Here is a 21,727-nt window from a genome sequence, read left to right as displayed (position 1 = left end):
TAGAAGCGAAGCACTAATTATTGGAAGAATGGGTACAATTTAGCGCGTTTATATGCCAATCAAAGTGTGCTACATGCGTCGGCTTTAATTAAAGACGATCGTCCATGTATTACTCGTCACTTTGCACTTTGGGCAATAGGGGATGGTTCGGAGAGTGGCAGAGGCACTGAGTCACATAGGATGGTTGTTTGGGAAATATGCAGGCTGGTGGATGCGGTGGTGTAGACGGTGAATTGTGGCTTCGGATACTTGAGGTTGATTGATGGTGATGGAGTTATTTATGTAGAGTCACTTCGGTATGGTAGCTAGGAGAAAATATAGGAGAGAAATGTAAGGATAGAAGATAATGGTAGAGAGAGGATGTATATGTAATAAATGTATGTTATATTGTATGAGGGAAGTTTATTTTGTACTTACTTTAGATGTGTGTAACCCAGGGCAATATGGCTGGTGGTATTTTAGGCGGTGGCTTTTTCTTGGAACACTGATGCTGGTTGTATTTATACAATCAGTTGACTCTCACATATGTTTATTAAAAAGGCGGGATATTTTGGTACACACAGTCTCTCTTTATATGATGTTTATTGTTTTCAAAATGGCGCGCACTTATTTTGGTTCTTGGACACAAGAGCTAGGAAATATATTTGCACGGAGTTTCTATTTATAAAGTTCACTCACACAAAAACACTAGTTTCTTGGATTAATTTATTAAAAATACAGCTTAGTTTGCTTTGGGAAGTTTTCTCTTTAATTCTTCTTTGGGGTATTCAAAATGGCGCGTAAACTATTTTGCTTTTGACACACAACACTGGCGCCATGAATTCGCATGAAGTTGTAGGACGTTGGTTAATTCCAGGAATGCAACACTTATTGGCACTGAAATTGCACTAGGAAAAACACTTTTCTTGAATAATTTTCACTTATTGGAATCTCGTTGTGATTTAATATGTATTTCGCGGATTTTTCTTGTGTTTTTGCAATATTTTTTCACTTTATTTACATAGAAATTCTTTGGCGTCTAGCTTTTCCAGGAACTGAACACAACACTGGGTGGTAAAACAATGAAAAAACACTTTTCTGCACATATAAACACTTTCACTTCACTTGATGCTTGCTTCTTATTTAATGGATTACAATTTTCGCGCGCTTATTGGGTGATTTTCACATTATTTTTGCCAATTAGAACGAGTGTTTACAAAACCGGGAGAAGAATTAGAAAATGCCGCCAAATTGGAGAATAGGGTACTGAAAATCGATTTTGAGCGATAAATATCGATACAAGAGCGGGTCGGAAATCGATAACTATCGATAGTTGACGGCGATAGTAACTTGACGCCGATAAATTTGACCGCGGTGAATTTCGGTTGACGGCGGTAAGAGTGGAAGGCGATGAAATTATTTTCGATGGACTTTGGGAAAAATGGAGAATGGCGGCAAAAGCGAAGGAGAAAACCGAGAAATAAAGGAAATATATTGCAAAGGAGCAGTACATAAGCAGAGGTATTTTTTGCAGTTTAAAGAATGAATCGCGGATGTTATTAACAATGGAAATCGTTTTTCAGCATAGAAATGACACGTAAAAATGTGATGATGTGAAATAAGAAGAAATACATATGGAATATTTGAATAAAGGACAATGGAAAGTATAAGCAGATCGATCAGTCATCTGGAAATTTTCCTCAGCAATATTCTCCTTTGATGCTGCTATGATCGGGAATATTTGTTGCACACGCGTGTAAACTACATACGAGCGGTAGTTGTGTGAACAAATTGTGGCCGTAAACAGAACTAAATCGCATTGATGTGACGATGTGATCCCTTTTAACGTTGCATTTTATTAACTACGCAGGTCGGCGTTTTATACACAGGAATGATGCCGAAAGAAGATTGCTGTAAAATATGGTGCAATTCAGCAATGAATAGATGAACGGAAGACGGAGAAAGGCGCGAAATGGATAAGGAAAATTGTAGCAGATTCATCTATTTCGCAATATTCTGGAAGGAGCTTTAGAATTGTTGCATTTTTAAATGTATGATAAAAAGACCGATGTTTAGAATAGTTTACAATGAGATGCGGTTGTGCATAAAATGCTTTGTGTAATAGAATTCATTTTTAAAAATAATATGTATCGTTTTTCAATTTATGAATGGCATAAGAATATGGTTGTTTTTGGGAAATACGCAATAAGATGTTTTCTTACACATCCAACTTATTATATGCAATGTGGAAGATAGAAGTTATAATTAATACTTGTGGGCTATCCTATATCCAAATTATTGCATGTAAAGTGAAATGTAGGAGACACAATCAAGACGTGTGATCTATGCTTGTTATTTTTCTTATCGATAAGTCATTCATCGGAAAAAGTTCTGCATTGGTATATTTATATTAAGTGACATGCATTACAAAATAAGTTTGGATTTGATTGGGTAAAAAAGAGTTGGCTGTTGGACAAATTATGTATTAAAATTCGAAGGAAGAAGTGGAGTAGAAGCTGCAGCACACAAGACGTCGTAAGATCTTTGTAGCCATGGCTATGCTTGCTCGCTTGAGCTCTGGAGCTGTTAGTACTCCTTCATCTCCTCAAAAAGCTGCTCTACAACGTTTTCAGAAATGCATTGGTTCCTTTTTGTGGCCAGCAATGGCAGGTGGAGGAGTGCAGCGCAAATCCACACAGATTGATGCTATCGACAGTTTCACGAATGAATTAGTAGAACGCAAAAGTAAGAAATGGCAAGAGCTAAGAGGCAATATGATGTCTGGTGTTGAAGCACTTTGTAAAGATGTTCAAAAGGTAAAAGTTGTGGCAGACGACGACTACGGCAATAGTACAGCGGGTGGCACAAGCAGGAATTTTTCGAAAAATTTTGGTTTAATGTCGAAAGGTGTCATTAGTGATTTACAAGCCCTTCGTTCTCCTGAATTGGGACTTGACATACGGTCATTGTCTCAGGCGCAGTTGGATAATTTGCTCAGCTCCACGTTGGAAATAAAAAACAAAGTGGATTTCTTGTACTTGGTGCGGCAATGCATACGATGGCAGCAACTGCCTTCAAATGAAGTACTAGTCTCATGCCTTAAATACCTTAGCAGTTTGTCCAGAGTGCAACATATTGAATCGATAGCGGAGATTTGCCAAGAACAAAATCACGTTTTGACAAAAATGTACTGCGACTTGGCACCGTTTAAGGCTATGGCATTGTGGAGGAGTGATAGCGCGGACTTGGCTTTAAAAACTCTATCTCAGGGATACGAAAGTGGGTCTAATGAGGGGAAACGGATGATAAGAGCTGCTTTTCGAACTATTGCCGAAGAGACATTAGCTAAGAAGAGTGAGGCTGTGCTGGTACATCTGATGGAAATTGCACGGAGTATTTATGAAAAACATCAGGACATCTTTGTCATAGCTTGTGTGTGGAAGCAATGTTTCGTGAGTGATTGGTTTTGTGATCAAAAATCGGCCGGAGATTTATTTTTGCATTATGAAGAACTACAGCAGATGGTAGCTAAAAGGTAAGAATTAGATGAGGGACATTAGAGAGTAGCGGATATTGCTTGATATGTGTATAGATTTGAATGTTAGCAATCTTATATTTTAGATCGGTTTCATTGTGTGGATCTTTTCTGAGCCGTAACAATGTGGATGCTGTCCATCGTTTGATCGAGGTATATCTTCAATATAATGAAAGGGAAGCATGTTCCATCTGTCTTAGTTTACTCTTTAACTACCAATGTAAGTATGGATAGATTTTGGGAAGTTGTTGATTTTTTATGCGTATATGATATTGCAGATAACAGAAGGGATTTGCGTGCATGTGCGGAAATAATTAAGTCATGTAGTGAATTGGATATGCCACTTTCGGAAATTCAAAATGAGCAGTTCCTTGGCTTATTTATAAACCAAAATGAGAGCGACAAGGCAAGAGCACCGTTGCGTAGAGATACTACTAAGGGATTGAAGCAGTTCCAGTACAAGTTTTGAGATGATATAGGAAATATGTTTGGCACATGAGTAGGTATTTAGATGACACCAGAAGCAATATGTTTTACTATAAGTTGTTTGATCTAAATGTGATCATTAGATATACTAATAATTATTAAAAGTGTTTTGAATTATGTCGATAATATTTTGTGTTTAATTTAGAGGATGTGTAATGTTGGGAAGTCAGTTTTGTAACAATGATGATGTAATTTAGTAATGGTTGGTATAATATTGTGCGGTGAAATGGATGAGTAATACAGAATTATGTACAAGCACAAGTATAGTATTGGGGCAATTACTCGAGGTGGTTAAGGGTAATAATAATAAATGTTTTTCAGGAGATGTGTAGTTTGATTGATATGTGAAGTACCTAACTTTTAATAAAAAAGTTTTATAAAATCAATGACATATGTTTCAATGAACATAAAGCGTGGTGTTAGTAAATTTATTTATATTGATTTTTGTTTTAAACATTAAGAAAATATATATTGTATTTAATCTTGGGAGGCGTCAAAGTCGGCGGTAAGTGATTCTTCGACTTTACTTGTGTCGAGATCAGAATGCTGCAGTTCGTACCCGGAACATTTTTCACACCTCGATATTAAGTGACGCATACAATAGGGTACGAGGCACTGCTGACATCTAGTCTTTATTTTGGAACCATTGCGAGACTTGCAACCTCGACATCTCCTTCTATTATCATTTTCTCTCGACTGTAGTACAATTCCCTCAGGAATCATTGCTTTCTCAGGTGGTATCGAACCAACTTTGTTTGTTGCGTCAGTAGCCCTAGAGGCACTGGCCAGGACAGCTTGCACGTTTTCTCCGAGGATTTCGGTAATTTGTAACTTTAACGGGAGCGGCATTTTTAAGTTCATATGTATGCGTTGTTTTAACTGCTGTTGAGTCAAGTATAGTCCCAATTGTCTTAGAAAATCCCTATGTTCAATTTCTGGATCGCCGTTTTGCGATAGGCGATACAGGATCCATGCATTAAAGGCTGTGAGATCTAGCATGAAGTAAAAAAATTCCATTGGCCATGAATACATGTTTTTTGCTTGGACATATCTTGTTGAATAGCGCTTCATTTGTTCGTAGGCTTTTGTGTTGGAATCTTTTACTACTTGGTACAACTTTTTTCCATCAATGCGTGCCGAAAGTCCATTTGTCACGAGACATCCGGTCTGTGTTATACTTTTATCCAAACCACATACTAAAGTATCATCGTGTTTTGAATACCAAGTCTCTTCGTCAGAGGGATCGTTGCATAACTCGGAAGGAATATCTTCTGCAGTTTTGTCCATGGAAGCAACAACTTGAAGCTGATTTTGTTTTAGTTTCTGCATTAACTCCAGAGAGCTGAAACGTTCGCGTAGGCACAAGCATCTTCTTGAGCCTTTAATATCGCTAATTAGTTGATAAACTTCCTCATCTAAAGGATCGCTATTGATTGCTACAATGGCGTTGGAAATATATAATGTCTTAGCATCGCACATTGTAATGAAGCGAAGTCCTTTCCTGTTGGTTTGAGGAGGGATGTGATGGTCGAAGGGACTTTGAGGGTCTTTAGTTAGATCTAGAATATGTTCATCGATCATGCAAAAATCGCTAGGTGCGTAGTACGATCGGCAATTGATGACCAATTTCTCCCACATATCGCCAATTGCATCGAGCGGGTGAGTCAAATCTTCAGGGCGGTCTACACAGCGTAAACATTTGCTGAGGTATTCAAAACGCTTGTATGTCATGGTTGCCCTGAAAATCGCATTTCCAAGCTCTAGTGTCCACAGTTCTTCAATGGGGCCAGGACATAATGTATTTCTAAGGACGCCACACAAGTAGTTCAGTCCTAACCATGCTCGCATTTCTGTCATATCAGTTAAACGTTTCTGGTACTGCTCCTTTCGTTTGGTGGATTTTATTTCCTCGTTTGTGCTTTTTACCATTTGACTTAGCATAGGAACGTCGAAGAGGAGATGCCAAACTTCGAGAAGATTTGCAGCACTTTTGGCCGGTCCTATGCAGTAGAATTGAATGGTCAATAAAATCGGCGTATAAGTTTGGAATAGTTACCTTTCCCAGTCGGAAAACATTCTGGCAAGTCATCAGCTATTGTTGCCATTGGCGCAATCTGAGAATGAGAAATTCTGGTGAGATATATATTCAATGGGGTGAAACTCACATTTTACCTTACTCCATACTTGTCCATTTAATGATCTCAATTCTGATTTTGCAATTTTTTTCTTACTTGGGCCTACGATATCGTCTTTCTCGGCTTTATAGGGCTTAATAAATTGTGTTTCGTCACATTGCCATTTAAACTTTTTTCTTTCGACTTCATCGTCTCCTTCATATAAAGGGTCATAATTTAAACTTGTTTCATGTTCATTAAATCGGCCTAGAACTTCTATAAATGTTTCACCATCATCATCGGACTCGTTCTGAGTCTTAATATTTGCTAAGACGGAATCGTCAATGCTCATTTCATTTGCAAGTTGCAAAGATGTAATTGAAGAAATGTGGGAATTTACAAGAAGGAATTGAGCGGTATTTATAGATATATAATCTAGTTCATTTTAGTTGATAAACAAACCAAGAAAATTTGTTAGAATTTCTTCTTCTTTTAAAAAAGTTGCAAATCAATACGAAATGATACCTCGTACTTATGGTACCATGCCACAGAGTATATGATTAAGGTGCGAAAAATACATATGGGAAATAAAGTATGTTGAATCAACTTCGTGGTTATTGATTACACTGGACTTTTACCGCATTCTAATTTTTTGCTTTCTATCAGAAGGTCCCGTTTTACGTCTTTCATTAGTAAGATAAAGTATGCATAGGGAACGTGTTTATGATTTTTATAATAGATACCTCTTATACTCAATTACAGCTTATGCAGCAGAAACAACACATAGTATCATAAATCATATTTTCTGTTTAAATATTGTAACAAATTTTCTTATTCGATTATGATTTACATGATAACTATTGGAATTAAACACTTGCCCATATTTAAAGGCTCATCCGCGTCAAGGCCGATGTAAGGTTGGGCAACAAAGCTTCTTTTTACGGTAATTGAATAACAATACACTAATGTTATTTGAATATATATGAATGTCAAATAACAACAAGATATTTTGTGGCAAAATGAATAGGCAGATGAGCATTCTGGTCAATCCTCCACAGACCCTAAACGAAATTAAAAACGTTGCCATTGTGATTAATTTTTTCAAGCTGTTAAACTTGCTGCTTACGTTTATGTCAAAATACAATGAGCTTTGACAGCTAGATTAATGTCAGATGGTACCTTTCATGACTATATATATACCTTGTGTATATTTACGTTGTAACGTCAGCATTACTTTTGCAAACGCTTTGACGGAGGATTTTTTGAAACACAACGGCGTCAAATAGCTAAGGCCTCCACACACTGTACGTCACAGGTTATTGACCCGGTTGTTGAAAACATTGTTAGTGCTTGTATTACTAAATATTTGGTCTATTTACGATTATTGACTATAATGTTCAATGGAGTACTTGCAGTTTCAATTATTTTAGAAATGGCCAATGCGCTTTATACTTTTTTTCGTCGAAGCATGAAATCTAGCTGTGGAATTTATATACCAAAATATGAAATTCTATCTAATTTGCACTTCAATTCGTGCATAAATAATTGTGAAAACCGGAAAGTACCTTGAACTTTTTAAGGCAATGACATTTCGGAACTATGTTTTCACCACATACCAACTCAAATAGTTCCATTTTTTCCAACGACTGGGCATTTTATTTTAACATCAAAACATGTTTGAATTTTTTCCAAGTATGACAATATTTTTTGTGGTTTGATTGTCGAAATCAAATATAAGTAACCAATTGTTATAGCTTGGTCGGCTTATTGTATTTCAAAATTTTTGCCCTAATGTGCTAGGTGACAATAATACTCAATTGATGTTCCCCTACCCTTGAAAGACTCGGAAAAAAAGTTAAAGTTTTATATTTTTTTTTAACTTTTCACAAGTATATTTGTTTTCATCATTTATGTTTTAGGCATCATCATTAACTGGATGTGATTAGTACATGATTTTAATTGTCTTTTTAATATAGTTTTCATTGATCCTCCATTGGTAAGACTATTAGTTATACAATATTCAAAGCAATTTTTCGAAGAAAGCTGCCAAAATTACGAAAACTAGTAAACAGAATATGAGAAAAGTAAAAGCATGCTGTATATGTGAAAAATGAAAAAATGTCAAAACATTTCGATAATTAAGTTTTTTATCTTTTTTATTAAAGTATAAAATTTAGTTTATTTTATGAAATTCCTTTATTTGTTGCCTTTGTTGTGTTTGCGGCAAACACAACTTAGACGGCGATTAAATATACTAATTGATGATTTTTATTTTGCATTTAAAGTTTTGAGAAATATTTTAAATTTCTTTTAGCGAAGATGGTATTTTTTAAAAATCGGCTTTGCTATTTGTTTGTAGCGAGTAAACAAATTAGATGTACATTTATCTTCCTGTTTCGGTATAAAACTACGGTTATAGAACAGATACATATATATGTAATAATCATAGTATAAAATATGTTATCGTGTTTAAGAATTATACTTCACATTGTTTTTTTCAGTATTTGCTTTTCTCATTTTAAATGCAAAAGAAATTTGCAGCAACTAGAATTATACAAGTCCTTATTTATTCTTATTTTTTATCAAAAAATTTATTTCTTGTTTGTTGTAGCTGTTGGTTGGTACGTATTTTCTTAAAAACAAAAATAAAATGAACTCACTACACACAAAATACACGCTCTACTTGTCAAGAGCTGTATTAGTCTTAATGGCAATAACGCATTCTTCGCCGCAAGACTTAAGGACAGTACACTGCAATAAAATACAATAAGCTTTAGTTAAACAAAACTTTGTGAATGTACTCGTTACTTACCAAAAGATCTTTGCCATTATCGAAGTCGGTTCTCAAGGAATTACCCAAGTCACCTTCTGGCAATTTAAGATCTTCTCTGATTTCACCGTTGTCAGACATCAAAGTCAAGTATCCGTCATCACTGATATCGGTCAATTGATAATCTTCTCTCTTAACATGAGGGACATCCATATTGTGAGTGGATGGACAGATATCTTCATACCTAAAAAGACAACATAGTTGAAAAATTGCGTGATTTTTGCAATAATATACAGCTTTGTGTTTATGAAAGCTTAATTTAGTGTAATATTTACTCACTTCTTATTTGTGAAGATATCAATTCCGACCAAATGGACTTTAGCATGACCGTGTTTGCCTGTTTTGGATGTAGACATTTCAACGATTTTACAGGGTCTACCCTTGAGCATTACAAAACCGTTTTTACGCAATGCGGAACATTGCATAGGGAAAGTCTGAGAAGCACCAGAATCTCCGGTTTCGAAGTGATGATCATCCATTTCAGCCATTTTAACAAAGTTCAAGTTTAGACCCTGGTTTCAAAAAGGAATAATCTAAAAAAATCAAATAATGTTAGTCAATGTAAACAAATTAATATAGCCACGCCTCAAACTAACTATCAGAGACGTCGGCGGATTTGTTATAGCTGACAAATTTGGAAATATCCTAGGGAGACATTTTATATCCGCAATACAAATAATTAAATCTTTCGACTTATACAAACAAACTGCACGACACTTAAGAAAAGGAATTTATACACACGCTTCTTCATAGCTCTTTTATTGGACTATACGTTGATACCTCATCGTGTATATGTAGTACTAACCCCTCTACACACTCACTAAAACTTTCAACACACATACATATGTAGCAGTCATACAGATACAGACGTTTAACTTTCGCGACAAAAAATCAAACACCCAACATCATAACCTCTATCTTTACGAAAAAGAATTGATCGGTGATTATTGTCTAAAATTTGTTTTTTAATGTTGCCAATTTTTCAATTTTTGTTCTTCTGATTTAAAACAGTACCGGCGACTTGGTTGTATTCATTATTTCTTCGGCTCCGCTGTTAGTGCATTCCGATTGGTACAATGTGGCAAAAATTTTCACACGTCGACGAAGAACAAAAGTTTTCTATCGCATAAATCTAATCTTTTGTTCACCATGCCTTATAAAATATATTGATATCTTTTAAAGATGTTCTTCACTTATAGTCAATACTCCCAAGGAACAAAACGGGTAGAAAATTGGCGTACACAAAAGCCGAACATGAAAAAACTGAATCATTGCATGTACGCAAAAACGTCGCCCAAAAATGCGGCAGCAAAATAATTTTCTCGCGTGGTTTTACTTCCACTCAACACATTTTGCATTGCAACTCATTTATTTTTATTTCTCGCCATCAATTTATGCATTTTTTACTGACACAATATTCCGCACACCTTTTTCCAGAGTTTTAATAAGAAAAATTCTTTTAAATACTCACATGTGATTTTAACCTTGTCGTAACCAAAAAGAGGCGAAACAAAAAGACCCTGTAAAAAAATATATCCGCTTAAACATGAAACGATAGGAACTTGACAAGCATTTCATTCAAGCATGTGCTTGTGCCTATATCAGAGTTGCATTACTGGCAGATATATTGTTTACATCAAATACCATCGACATTTAACTTTATCAAGGTTTATATTGTTATAGCTGTTTTTAACAAAATTCGATGTACAGTGAAAACTTACACAGAAATTTACAATTTTTATAAGAATTCTCCGAAGATATGTTAGTAATTGTCCATTTATATTAAATTGAGCAACATATTTTCTCAGAGCTAATTGGTTTGTCCAAACTTTTCATAAGCGTTAAAAATTCATTTAGAGTATATATTTTTTAATCGATTTAGACATTGAAAATTGTTTCTAGCAATTTCTGTTCTTTTTCACATTTAAATTAATTTATATATATGGCAAAGCAGAATCATGGTAGAATCATGGGGGTAAAGTAATGCATTCTCACGCTCACAATTTTTTTCAAAATAATTCATTTGACACCATCTAATTGTCAAAATATATATTTATACATCCATTTTAAATACACAAATCAGAAATGGGAACCTATTTTTATGCAGTGAAATTTAACAAGATAAATTACAGAAAATGTAGAGAAGGGTATCAATATTTAAAATCACTTTAACTTTTTAATTTTGCCATCTGCAGAATTAAGAAAGAAAACTTATTACATAAAGTAAAATTTAAAATGCGGTTACCATTAATAATTTATAACATGGGTATATATAAAAGATGTTAACATTCTCAAAATTCATAATAACTTGTTTTCATATTTTGGCCTAAAATATTAAGTGATGTTTTGTTACTCTGCGTTTATAAAATACAGCACAATATAGTTCATGTATTAGTTGTAAAAATGATAAAATTTGTCTGTGCTACGTAGACGTCCCGAGAACTGCAAAAAGAGTTGCAATATATTCAATGAAAGGTTTAATGTGTGGCTACATAAACAGCTTAGCATCATGGCTAGGTACATTAATGTCAAATTATAAGGAAAAACGACGATAGATTCGAGTGCGGCTCTGGCATCCCCTTATGATATGACACAAAATATGTCAAGCGAAGAATTCAAGCTGCTTATGTACCCATATCTTTATATTTTTGTATATTTTTCTATCTCTTATTGCTTTGTTTTTTTTTCGGAACAGAGAAATTATTACAAAACTTGGCTTGATTAAAAATTAAATGTCGTCCAAAAATCAATAATCCTAAAATCGATTGCAAAGAAGTCGACTTTGAGATTTTCACCGCAGACAAAACTGGCATCGATTTTTAGGCTTTTCAACACAGTAAGTCGATTAATACAAAGTCGATTTACGTATCCCTAACTCATAGCTCAAAGGTGATGTCTGACGGGAACATGCATTTGCAGTAGGAATAGGTATTCGCCGTGTCCAAGAATTAATCGGGGTTTCCATTACACTAGCTAAACGAAAATATTATACGAGAGACAAACCATAAATCTGATAATACATTCAATAATATCGGAAGATGTTTGGTTTTCCGGCTAATCTCCCATCGATTATTGACATATTCTGGATAACTACTTCGTTTTTTATACTTTTTTTAATACTTTTATCGGCAATCAACAAGTCGATTGGAGTTCGAAGATCTTATGTTAAGTTACTGCTCAGGATATTTGAGGTAAGTGATAAACAGTAGAGATAGTGTCAAAAGAATGATTATGCTTTTACCTTCCTATTATCAATAGTATGGACGTGTCAGCATTGAGATAGCTCATAAAGAACGTCATGCAACGATAGCGGAAACAAAAACGGCATATACGGATGTCAATGCCACCAAGGATATTAACAAATCTAGTCCGATTGACACAACGAATGAAAAATCCAGCGACGTTAATGCCACAAATGGAAATACGCTTATTAATCGCGACAATGTCTTATTGCCCACTCCTAACGAACCAAATTTCAATAAGGAAAAATTGACAGAGACTATAAAAGATGTGAGTAAAATCGATATAAAATAAATTAATATTAACTTGAGATTTAAAAGAAAAGTGCAAGGTAAACAGGCCAAATGAAGATATTTTAAAAATGTTGAAATATATGCATTTAAAGGTGTAAGTTTACTTCCAAAAACATTACATACATATTCCTGCATACACTTCAGTGCAGTTAGAATTGTGTTTTTTTAATATGTTTAATATAAAACAATGTAAAAATGTTTGTAATATTAAAACTATTTAAAGTTGACAAACATTTCTTTCTAAATGTACATTATAATATTAATGTTATTGCAGAGGCGAAATTTCCGTCTATAAAGAAGTCTTTACGGAAGGCGATTCGGAACAAATAACTAATTAAATGTTTTGTAGTTGTTGTCCCATTTTTAAAGAAAACAGAAATGGCAACAATAAATGCCGCTATCATTTACTGATAAACATATAAAATCCGTATATTGTTTTAGCCAAAAAGAAATCGTTTACTGGTTGTGACTGTTATTTCACTACTTTGAACATTTCGATATTTATAACACTGATCAATGGTCACACAAATAATTATGTATTTTATCAGATCCAAAAACAAAGTGAATGCTAGAAACTCGTTATAAATACGTTATCATCGGCTTGCCCAATAGAATGTATAATATTGCGATCAATAACTAAATTGCACAACTACAAGAAATAACGTTATGCCAAAATATAGATTCCATAAATAAGTTTTTTTTAATCACATGCCAACGTTCAAATCATTACAGTGAAAGACTCGACAAGAAATCTATAATTTCGAAAAATCAAACTTGATAGAATACTTATACAATTTCCATTACCTTAACGGCAAAGTCGACTAGAAGTATGCATTGTTGTTTGATATGCAGACACGTGTGCATAAGTCTACGTTGCACCAATACAAAATAACCAGTCATATCGCCAAGAACTTCTCGAAATTTGGTCCTGGAATAATTCGTAACAGTAGAACATAAGCATAACCAAGTCATAAATAATGGGCACCGACGTAGTCGTGTGCACTAATTTTACAATAGAGTCAAATCACTTTGTTCTTGTCGCTACCTTATAGAAAGTGTACAATGCTCAGTTAAAGTCTCTAATTTACAATGAAATTCTGTTTCGAATGCACTACAATATCAACCTTTAAAGTAATGGCAAAGTCAGGAAAAATTATGTTTTCGGTTCAATTATTTCCCAATATATTTTTTAGTGGTAAATAAAATACTTATATTCTGGTCATAAGCCAGATTTATATAAGGCAATTATGCGTTATATAAATCTATATAGAAAGTTCTACCGATTGGGTGGTCGATTCATTTAATACGCCGAAGATATGTACTTATTAAGCAATGGAAAAATCTAGAAAAACTATGTTTTTGGTCCAGTTATTTCCCAATATATTCTTTAGTTGTAATTAAAAGGCTTATATTCTGGTCCTAAGGTAGATTTATATAACACAGTACCCATACAATTTCCAATGCGTTAGCGACAATTTCGACCAGAAGTATGCATTGTTTTGATTGATTTTTAGACATAGATTTTCCAACATTAATTTGACTTCGTGTGCTAAAATGTATTTTATTTGGAAATATATTACGAATTTTGTGCACAATGAACATGAAATCTGATTAACCTATTTATGGGGTTTATTATCTTGTTCTGAAACGATTAACATCGACATTTTTTCTTGATCGTAATACAAATGTGACTAGTATTTGATTCAAAAATGAAAGTATAGGGTAAGTGTACCAGTAGTTGGCACTTTTAGGATTTTCGCGTTTTCAGTCGTTCGTCATTCTGAGTGTAACTTTTCAATTATTACAAAGTTAATTTATTCAGATTCCCAATTTCGTATAGTTTTTGCAACAGAAAACTTTTTTAATAACTTTTTATTACATTTTATAAATTTGGAGTTTTATTAAAATAATGTTTTTTTTGCTGTAGTCGGCACCACTTGCCAATTGTCGGTATGACATGTTCCAACAGTCGGCATACCGATTTATTTGTAAGGATAATTAATAATAATGAAAAATAAATTTATTAAAATAATATATTTTTGTTTAGTTAAACTGATTCGACGTCCTGTATTTTTCTTAAGAATAAGGATTGTCACATTCATGTTGTTTACATTTAGTTATAAATGTTTCATTTATTTGAGCTTAAAAATAAAAAGTGCGGACTAATGGGATATGCTAAACTTATGCACACTTTCCCTATTTACAACAAAATACAAATAAATTCACACACAAGTGACTGTTTGATGATGAAGCGATTTTATTGGTAGCGATCAGTATAAATATCGAAAACTTTCAGTTTCATTTTGAAAAACATTACTCTGTAATATAGAGTAATATACAGTAAAGTCAATGGGGAATACCACAGACTTAAGTAACTATATTGTTTTTTTCAAAAAACCGGTATGACGGCTTTAGGATTTTGTAAAGCCAACAGGGAAGAGATAAGAAAACAAATTTCATAATTTCACCAATAGAACAAAATCAAAAGAGAAAAACCTTTAATTTGAACCTATAGAAAATTTAAGAAGCTTGAACAATTTAGTAACACATTTGGGAGATTCATGTACAAGTTTGGGTATACCTAACATAAGTATTATTTTTAGGAGAAAATCAGCTTTCATTTCGAAGAATGTTTGGACTATATTAAAGCCGGCGTTGAAGCAATTATTGAAGATGAAGTTACCTCCCGTTTTGAAGCTGAACAGTTGAAAAGTTGGAATTTATTGACGCGAACAAATCGTCAGTACGAATTTATCAATTGGAAAATAACTCTCATATGGGTGCTTGGATTTGCAGTTCGATACACAATTCTCATGCCTCTAAGAGTCTTGGTCTGCTTTATAGGTGTAAGTATACGTTTATGATATTGTAAAATAAAATATATATAGATGAAAAATTCTGAAAGAGACAGTGGTTAACGATTGGTTTACAGAATGAAGAAAACAAATAACGTGACATGTTGTTACTTTTCCATCATAGGTGGTCTTCGCTGTGTGTTCGAACAGTTTAGTGGCTTTAATTCCTTTCAAAATGATACGTCACTTCTTTGCGGACATTGCCTTCAAGGTAACGTTTCGCATTATTTGTCTGTCATTGTCTGCGGTGATCAATTTCTATAACGTACAATACAAACCAAAATCTACAGGTTTTTGTGTGGCAAATCACACTTCTCCACTTGATGTGGCCATATTATCAACTGATTGCACATTTTCCCTGGTGAGAATTAAGCTTAAATAAATAAACTTAAAATGTTTTACTAAAATGTAGCTTATTATTGCAATTGAATGTGCGCAGACCACTTGTTCCAAGACAACAAATTCATTATATATATTTTATGGGGCTACAATGCGAGAATGTATGCGTAATTTAATATATTAAAACGTGCGTCTATGTGATTACTGTTCTGTTTGTTTTCGTCCTGCGTCCTGTGTCTTTCATTAATATACATCATTTCTCCATCTCTGTTGTTGTTTTTTTGCATCCTTCTTTATGCATTCGTTATAATCAGGTAGTGTGGCTTACTATATGTACAGCGGTTGTGGGATATATGCCTGAGGGAGAACGAAAGCGTCACTTGGTTAATCGCATCCTGCGACATTGCTTTTCTGTATTGTCCAGTGCTATATCGGCAGTAATTAACTATCATAATGAAGAAAATCGTCCGACGACGGGAATATGTGTTGCCAATCATACAAGTCCCATTGATGTGCTAGTATTAATGTGTGACACAACTTATTCGTTGGTAAGTGGTATGCATGCTTTTTGTTTTTTATGTTATCGGCATTGCTTAATAAATGTTTGTTGGAATTTTAATTCGCATTATTTTTCTACCCACTACATGTGTAAGATACTGTTGGTTATGGCGAAGATCCACAAAAGATTTACTTTTTATATCGGCGTATTGACCTTAACGCCAATTTGATATATTCCTAATACTTTGTTAATGGGTTCATTAAAAATATATGGTTCAATGTAATTTATTCAAATGAAGAATAAATCAAGTAACATACCGTTCATTATGTAAATGTTTTTAAAATTTGATCCGATTTTGAGTAGTTCGCCATGGTCAGCAGTACACTTTATTAAATAAAACATTTTTAATTAGCATATTCTTTAAATTTCTATAAACCTAGATTGGACAGCGACACGGAGGTTTCCTAGGAATTCTCCAAAGAGCGTTAGCCCGTGCATCTCCACATATTTGGTTTGAAAGAGGTGAGGCCAAAGATCGTCATGCTGTAGCTGAAAGACTCAAACAACATGTCTCTGACCCCACGAATCCACCAATTTTAATATTCCCTGAGGGAACCTGTATCAACAACACTTCCGTAATGCAATTTAAAAAGGGCAGCTTTGAAGTAGGAGGTGTCATATATCCAGTGGCTATAAAGTAATTGAATACTTTTTATTATTATTTATTATGTATTTCATTAGAGATAATGGGGAAAGCGCGCTTGCTGAAAAAAGCACTGATGCGCAAAACAAATGTTAAAAATGTGGGATTTCGAATGTCTTTAAACCTTTCGCCGTGGGATACAAGTTACATTGAATTTGTCATTCCGTTTGTAACATCTCCAAATATACGTAATAGACCCCATTAGGTATAAAAAAACTTTATCAGCGCAATATTATAAGTCAATTTAACAATGTCCGTCTGTGTGTCTGCTGAAGTTAAGATACGGAAAAAAAATGTCACGTAGATTTTTGATATTCGCTTTCGTATAACTCCTATATAGAGGTATCTCTCGATATCTGCTACTATCATTTCACACTTTTTCACGAGATTGTTTCAAATTTGAAATTTAGGACTTGTAATGGGTTATACCCTCTGGGACATAACATTGTCTATATAGGTCCATGTTTTTCTAAATCCGTCGTACAACATTCCCTTCGGATATTGGGTATTTGGAGGATTTTTGCCAAAATTTCTATCGGGTTTGCTTAAAATTTTGTGTTTTTACTTCGTAGTGAGTTTTAAACCTTGGTTCCCTGAGCTCCTATATAACGGTAGCGCCCAACATTCGTATGACTTGAGTCACATATTTCACGAAATTATTCCAAATTAGGTTCCCTTTTTGGCATTGTGTCCCCATAATAAATGTTTTTTTTTTTCATGTTGGGGGTTAGTAAAAGTTCAACTGGCCAAACTTATCGTTTTTACTTGTTTTTTTTTTTTAATTGTGTACGCTTTTATGTCGTTGCGGTTGTGTCCAATTGTATTCTGTTTTATAGAGATTGCATCCAATAAGTTAATATAAGACTTGAAGAATGAAAATATTATAGTATGGTAATTATATACTGATATTTTCAAATGCCAAAATTTAAATCAATTCTATTGAAAATGTTTGTATAATCATTAAAATACCGAATACAATTTCCAGCTGCAGGGGTTGTTATCTATTGCGAGTTTCTAATACAAAATTTAGATCAAACAGCAAGGCGAGTGAGTTCAGTTGAAAAACGCAGTTAAAGTCTTGAACCTAAATAGACAATTTTCTGCCTCATTGGTAATTATATATTGATATTTTCAAATACTACAATTTTAATCAATTCTGTTGAAAATGTTGCTAAAATCATTAACATACCAAATATCGAGAAGTACTATTATATGGGGGCAATAGAGAAACCTGGATCCATATAGATAATGTTCTGTCCCGGAGATATAACCCATTACAAATAACCGATACCGAATTGAAAAAAAAAATCCGTTAAGAAATGTGGCTAAAATCATTAAAATACCAAACATCGGAAGATACGGTTATATGAAGTCTGTAGAGAAACGAGTATCTATGTAGACAGTTACCTGCTACAGTGGTTGGTATCCCCGACGAATATTTGTACGTGTTATGAACGGAAAGACAAATATAATTTTACCTACTTTTTATAGTGGAAGTGTATGTAGAATAACATTAATTTGGATAAAAAATAAGGACATTCATCTTAAATCGTTCGAAGTAAGCATTCCTAATATGGTTACAAAATCGGACCTATCACTACTTTATTTGAACTAATAAGTTATAAAAACATAGGGGTTTTCACGACCTCTTCTGAACATAGGCAAAAAAACTGGTCGTTAGAAAAAAAGTTACAATTTCAAAGGGATGCCAAAAATTGATGAACGTTTCCGCTAGATAGGTATTTTAAAGCAACTCAATGGAAAAATATTTCTACCAGGAGATGAAGTAAGGCCTTAGTCTTTTTTTGATGTCAAAAGGTTATCTACAAGAAATCAATCCAAAATTATTTTTTAAATTTTGATTTCCCCTTTATGATATCAAAAAGAAAAAAAAAAAAAAAAGTAAAATTAGTATATTCTTGAAGGTACTGGAACAGAGCAATATTTAGCCCCCTAGTTTTCCGTTCTATTATAGTTCTCTCTCTTTTGGAAGTTTGCTATTAAAAAGTACAATCAAAAAATCAACTTGAATTGAAAAACAAAATTAGAGCTATAATAATTATTTCATGAATGATAAATGCAAAAGTAACTTTATTATAATCACCAAAGGGATATCATATGTTTACAAAAGATAACCATCAACATTTATAAAAAATAGGAAAAGTAGAAGAATTATTTTCAAATATTGTTGATGTCAAAGTTGAATTTGTTCAACTTTAAAAATTTGTACATTCCATGTATTTCGTTGAAATTCATATAAATACATGGGTTAAAACTTTGTGATGAAAAACGTTGAAGGGGTATGTCGTGTAATCGTTTTTAACATACAAAAAAATCTTGCCAAAGTTTAAAGTTGTTTTGTTTAGAAGTTAGAACGTTCGACGTATTTCTGTAGTATTCATATAAATACAAGTATCCTACTATTGTAGTGAAAATGTCGCAGGCGTACGTCAGGTATTAGGTACACCTACAAAATTATTTTTTTGGGATAAAATGGTACTATTAGAACCACATTGAGTATAAAAAAATTGAGTTCTCAATTTATTTTTCACAATGTTCTCTCAGTTAAAAAAATGTGCGAAATATAACAGTAACTTTAAATTAACAAGACTCTAGCATCAGAGTTGTCTTTTTCAAATGGTACAAGTTTTTTACATTTCCAAACTGCACTCAATACAGTGGTGGTTTCTATATTTTCCTTTACGAAACGCGAAGATTAGCTTATTGGAATCAATCCGTATATAACAAATTAAAACTGAACCCAAAAAAACATGACTTACTTCTGGTATGCATATATATAATACACTCGTTAGTATTGAAATTGTTTAGTAACATACATGGTAGAAATAAGAAGGTAAATTAATGCATTTATATGTTTACAATTATATCAAAATTGTTCATTTGACAACATTTCATTGTCAAAATTTATACTTACAAATCTATTCTATACACGTACATTAGAGATGGGAACCTGTTTTCTTTGCAGTATAATTTGACAAGGTAAATTACAGAAAATGTAGAGATGGATATGCTTATTTGAAATGAATTTACCTCCTTACTTTTATCATGGTTACATTTATTTTTATTTTCTGGCTCTATTGATAAATGTTTGCAAAAATCATTTTCAATCTCTATATCCCCATACAGATACGATCCACGGTTTGGCGATGCTTTTTGGAATAGCTCCAAATATTCGATGTTACAGTACTTGTATATGATGATGACATCGTGGGCAATAGTCTGTGACGTATGGTATTTGCCTCCGATGTATAGGCAGCAGGGTGAATCAGCAATTGATTTCGCTAACCGCGTGAAAAGTGTGATCGCCAAGCAAGGAGGCCTGGTTGATTTGGTGTGGGATGGTCAATTAAAACGTATGAAGCCGAAAAAAGAATGGAAAGAAATGCAACAAGTAGAGTTTATAAAACGTCTTAAAGGAGATTAACATCATGTAAACGAATGTATTTCTAGGAATATTTTAGAATATGTTTCCAAAACCAATTTCCAAATATTCCAGCAAACTAAATAATTCTAATTTATTGTACCACATATACAAATTTTTCAAAGTAACTAATTAAGAAAAACCAAATAAAACAAAATGAATTTTTATGTGCACATGTTTTTGTATCAGTTGTACATACATTTAACATGAATTAGAAGCAGAATGTATACAGATTCGAGATGGGAAAATGTTTTCAATGCATAAGCTTATTTGATCATTAATGAAGTTACATTCTAAATGTTACCATGCGATATACAAAAGTAAGTACTATTAACTTTAATTTATTCTACATCAAGTCAGTATCTAAACCATGGTAGAACGAAGAAGGTAAAGCTATGTAATCATATGTTTTTATTTTTTTTTTTTTAAATTTATACATTTGACAACATCTCATTGTCAAAATCAAGTCAGTATCTAAACCATGGTAGAACGAAGAGGGTAAAGCTATGTAATCATATGTTTTTATTTTTTTTTTAATTTGTATATTTGACAACATCTCCAAATTTCACTGCAATTGGGAAAACATATCCTGTTTGGTGCATCAAATATTTGAAATCGAACGAAAAATATACATGGGAGCTATATTCAAATCTGTACCGATTTCAATATCATTTTGGAAATTTATTTTGCAACTAAATACCGTCACTCATTCTGAATTTCTTTGGAATCGGACATAAAAATTGGTTTGGTGCATAAATATGTGAAATCGATCGAAAATATATATGAGAGCTATATCCAAATTTGAACCAATTTAAATACAATTTGGCAAATTTATTTTTGTACCGAATTCCGTTACACATTCCAAATTTAAAGACTGTATCTTTAAGCGATAAACAGAAATTGGCATACACGGAGGCATCACCGAATCTGATGCTACATATCCAGTTACTTTCAGGCGATGCTGTAGTATATTTAGAAATTTTCGGGAAGATATGTTTAGCTGTTTATGAGCCTATAAATTACAAACAAACAAACAAACTGATTCCTAATTTCATTGATATTGGAGATATATAGCGGGTTTGGTGCATCAAATATGAGAAATCGCCCGAAATATTTATGAGGGCTTTATCCAAACCTCAACCGATTTGTATATAAGTTGGCGAATTTATTTTTGTACCAAATTCCGCAACACATTCCAAATTTCACTGCAATTGGGGAAACATATCCCGTTTGGTGCATCAAATATTTGAAATCGGACGAAAAATATACATGGGAGCTATATTCAAATCTGTACCGATTTCAATATCATTTTGAAAATTTATTTTGCAACTAAATACCGTCACTCATTGTGAATTTCTTTGGAATCGGACATAAAAATTGGTTTGGTGCATAAATATGTGAAATCGATCGAA

At 33.3% G+C, this 21,727-nt stretch overlaps 4 protein-coding genes across 7 annotated transcripts; 2 read left to right on the top strand and 2 right to left on the bottom strand.

Moving 5' to 3' along the window:
• Positions 1–2,350: 2,350 nt before the first annotated feature.
• On the top strand, positions 2,351–4,126 carry LOC101899357 (uncharacterized). The gene is made up of 3 exons (XM_005182842.4): positions 2,351–3,514; positions 3,601–3,734; positions 3,793–4,126. Exons 1-3 carry the CDS (start codon positions 2,532–2,534, stop codon positions 3,981–3,983), a joined length of 1,308 nt encoding a protein of 435 aa, XP_005182899.3. The 5' UTR covers positions 2,351–2,531; the 3' UTR covers positions 3,984–4,126.
• Positions 4,127–4,395: 269 nt separating this feature from the next.
• LOC101899687 (uncharacterized) lies at positions 4,396–6,631 on the bottom strand. Its single transcript, XM_005182844.4, has 3 exons — positions 6,173–6,631; positions 6,057–6,114; positions 4,396–6,000 (listed from the first exon to the last, which is right to left on the bottom strand). Exons 1-3 carry the CDS (start codon positions 6,464–6,466, stop codon positions 4,478–4,480), a joined length of 1,875 nt encoding a protein of 624 aa, XP_005182901.1. The 5' UTR covers positions 6,467–6,631; the 3' UTR covers positions 4,396–4,477.
• Positions 6,632–8,252: 1,621 nt separating this feature from the next.
• LOC101899179 (eukaryotic translation initiation factor 5A) lies at positions 8,253–10,568 on the bottom strand. The gene is made up of 4 exons (XM_005182841.4): positions 10,416–10,568; positions 9,224–9,477; positions 8,927–9,128; positions 8,253–8,865 (listed from the first exon to the last, which is right to left on the bottom strand). The coding sequence occupies exons 2-4, from the start codon at positions 9,430–9,432 to the stop codon at positions 8,794–8,796; spliced, it is 483 nt and encodes a 160-aa protein (XP_005182898.1). The 5' UTR covers positions 9,433–9,477; positions 10,416–10,568; the 3' UTR covers positions 8,253–8,793.
• Positions 10,569–11,805: 1,237 nt separating this feature from the next.
• On the top strand, positions 11,806–20,488 carry LOC101898780 (glycerol-3-phosphate acyltransferase 3). 4 transcript variants are annotated; one of them, XM_011293957.3, is made up of 7 exons: positions 11,806–12,135; positions 12,203–12,454; positions 15,081–15,323; positions 15,457–15,693; positions 15,986–16,219; positions 16,611–16,867; positions 20,021–20,488. In XM_011293957.3, the coding sequence occupies exons 1-7, from the start codon at positions 11,983–11,985 to the stop codon at positions 20,316–20,318; spliced, it is 1,674 nt and encodes a 557-aa protein (XP_011292259.1). In that variant the 5' UTR covers positions 11,806–11,982; the 3' UTR covers positions 20,319–20,488. The 4 variants fall into 4 exon arrangements, with proteins under 4 accessions (XP_011292259.1, XP_005182896.1, XP_005182895.1 ...); XM_005182839.4 differs by lacking the exon at positions 15,457–15,693 and having other exon boundaries at positions 11,807–12,135; XM_005182838.4 differs by lacking the exon at positions 15,986–16,219 and having other exon boundaries at positions 11,807–12,135.
• The last annotated feature ends 1,239 nt before the right edge of the window (positions 20,489–21,727 follow it).

Source organism: Musca domestica, unplaced genomic scaffold, assembly GCF_030504385.1.
Source record: "Musca domestica strain aabys unplaced genomic scaffold, Musca_domestica.polishedcontigs.V.1.1 1014, whole genome shotgun sequence".
In the NCBI taxonomy this organism is placed as follows: Eukaryota; Metazoa; Arthropoda; class Insecta; order Diptera; family Muscidae; genus Musca; species Musca domestica.
The sequence above is the reverse complement of the archived record's forward strand: the minus strand, read 5'-3'. Positions and strand labels throughout refer to the sequence as shown.

What these genes read in the sequence shown, in the direction of transcription:
- LOC101899179 (XM_005182841.4), bottom strand. Translation starts at nt 9,432, where the DNA reads ATGGCTGAAATGGATGATCATCACTTCGAAACCGGAGATTCTGGTGCT. An exon ending in GATATCTTCACAAATAAGAA is followed by an intron (nt 9,129 to 9,223) that starts GTGAGTAAATAT and finishes TTGTCTTTTTAG; the next exon opens with GTATGAAGATATCTGTCCAT. An exon ending in ATAATGGCAAAGATCTTTTG is followed by an intron (nt 8,866 to 8,926) that starts GTAAGTAACGAG and finishes ATTTTATTGCAG; the next exon opens with TGTACTGTCCTTAAGTCTTG.
- LOC101898780 (XM_011293957.3), top strand. Translation starts at nt 11,983, where the DNA reads ATGTTTGGTTTTCCGGCTAATCTCCCATCGATTATTGACATATTCTGG. An exon ending in CTGATTGCACATTTTCCCTG is followed by an intron (nt 15,694 to 15,985) that starts GTGAGAATTAAG and finishes CGTTATAATCAG; the next exon opens with GTAGTGTGGCTTACTATATG. An exon ending in GTGACACAACTTATTCGTTG is followed by an intron (nt 16,220 to 16,610) that starts GTAAGTGGTATG and finishes CTATAAACCTAG; the next exon opens with ATTGGACAGCGACACGGAGG.
- LOC101899357 (XM_005182842.4), top strand. Translation starts at nt 2,532, where the DNA reads ATGGCTATGCTTGCTCGCTTGAGCTCTGGAGCTGTTAGTACTCCTTCA. An exon ending in CAGCAGATGGTAGCTAAAAG is followed by an intron (nt 3,515 to 3,600) that starts GTAAGAATTAGA and finishes CTTATATTTTAG; the next exon opens with ATCGGTTTCATTGTGTGGAT. An exon ending in TTTACTCTTTAACTACCAAT is followed by an intron (nt 3,735 to 3,792) that starts GTAAGTATGGAT and finishes ATGATATTGCAG; the next exon opens with ATAACAGAAGGGATTTGCGT.
- LOC101899687 (XM_005182844.4), bottom strand. Translation starts at nt 6,466, where the DNA reads ATGAGCATTGACGATTCCGTCTTAGCAAATATTAAGACTCAGAACGAG. An exon ending in ATGGACAAGTATGGAGTAAG is followed by an intron (nt 6,115 to 6,172) that starts GTAAAATGTGAG and finishes TCTCATTCTCAG; the next exon opens with ATTGCGCCAATGGCAACAAT. An exon ending in ATGTTTTCCGACTGGGAAAG is followed by an intron (nt 6,001 to 6,056) that starts GTAACTATTCCA and finishes TCTACTGCATAG; the next exon opens with GACCGGCCAAAAGTGCTGCA.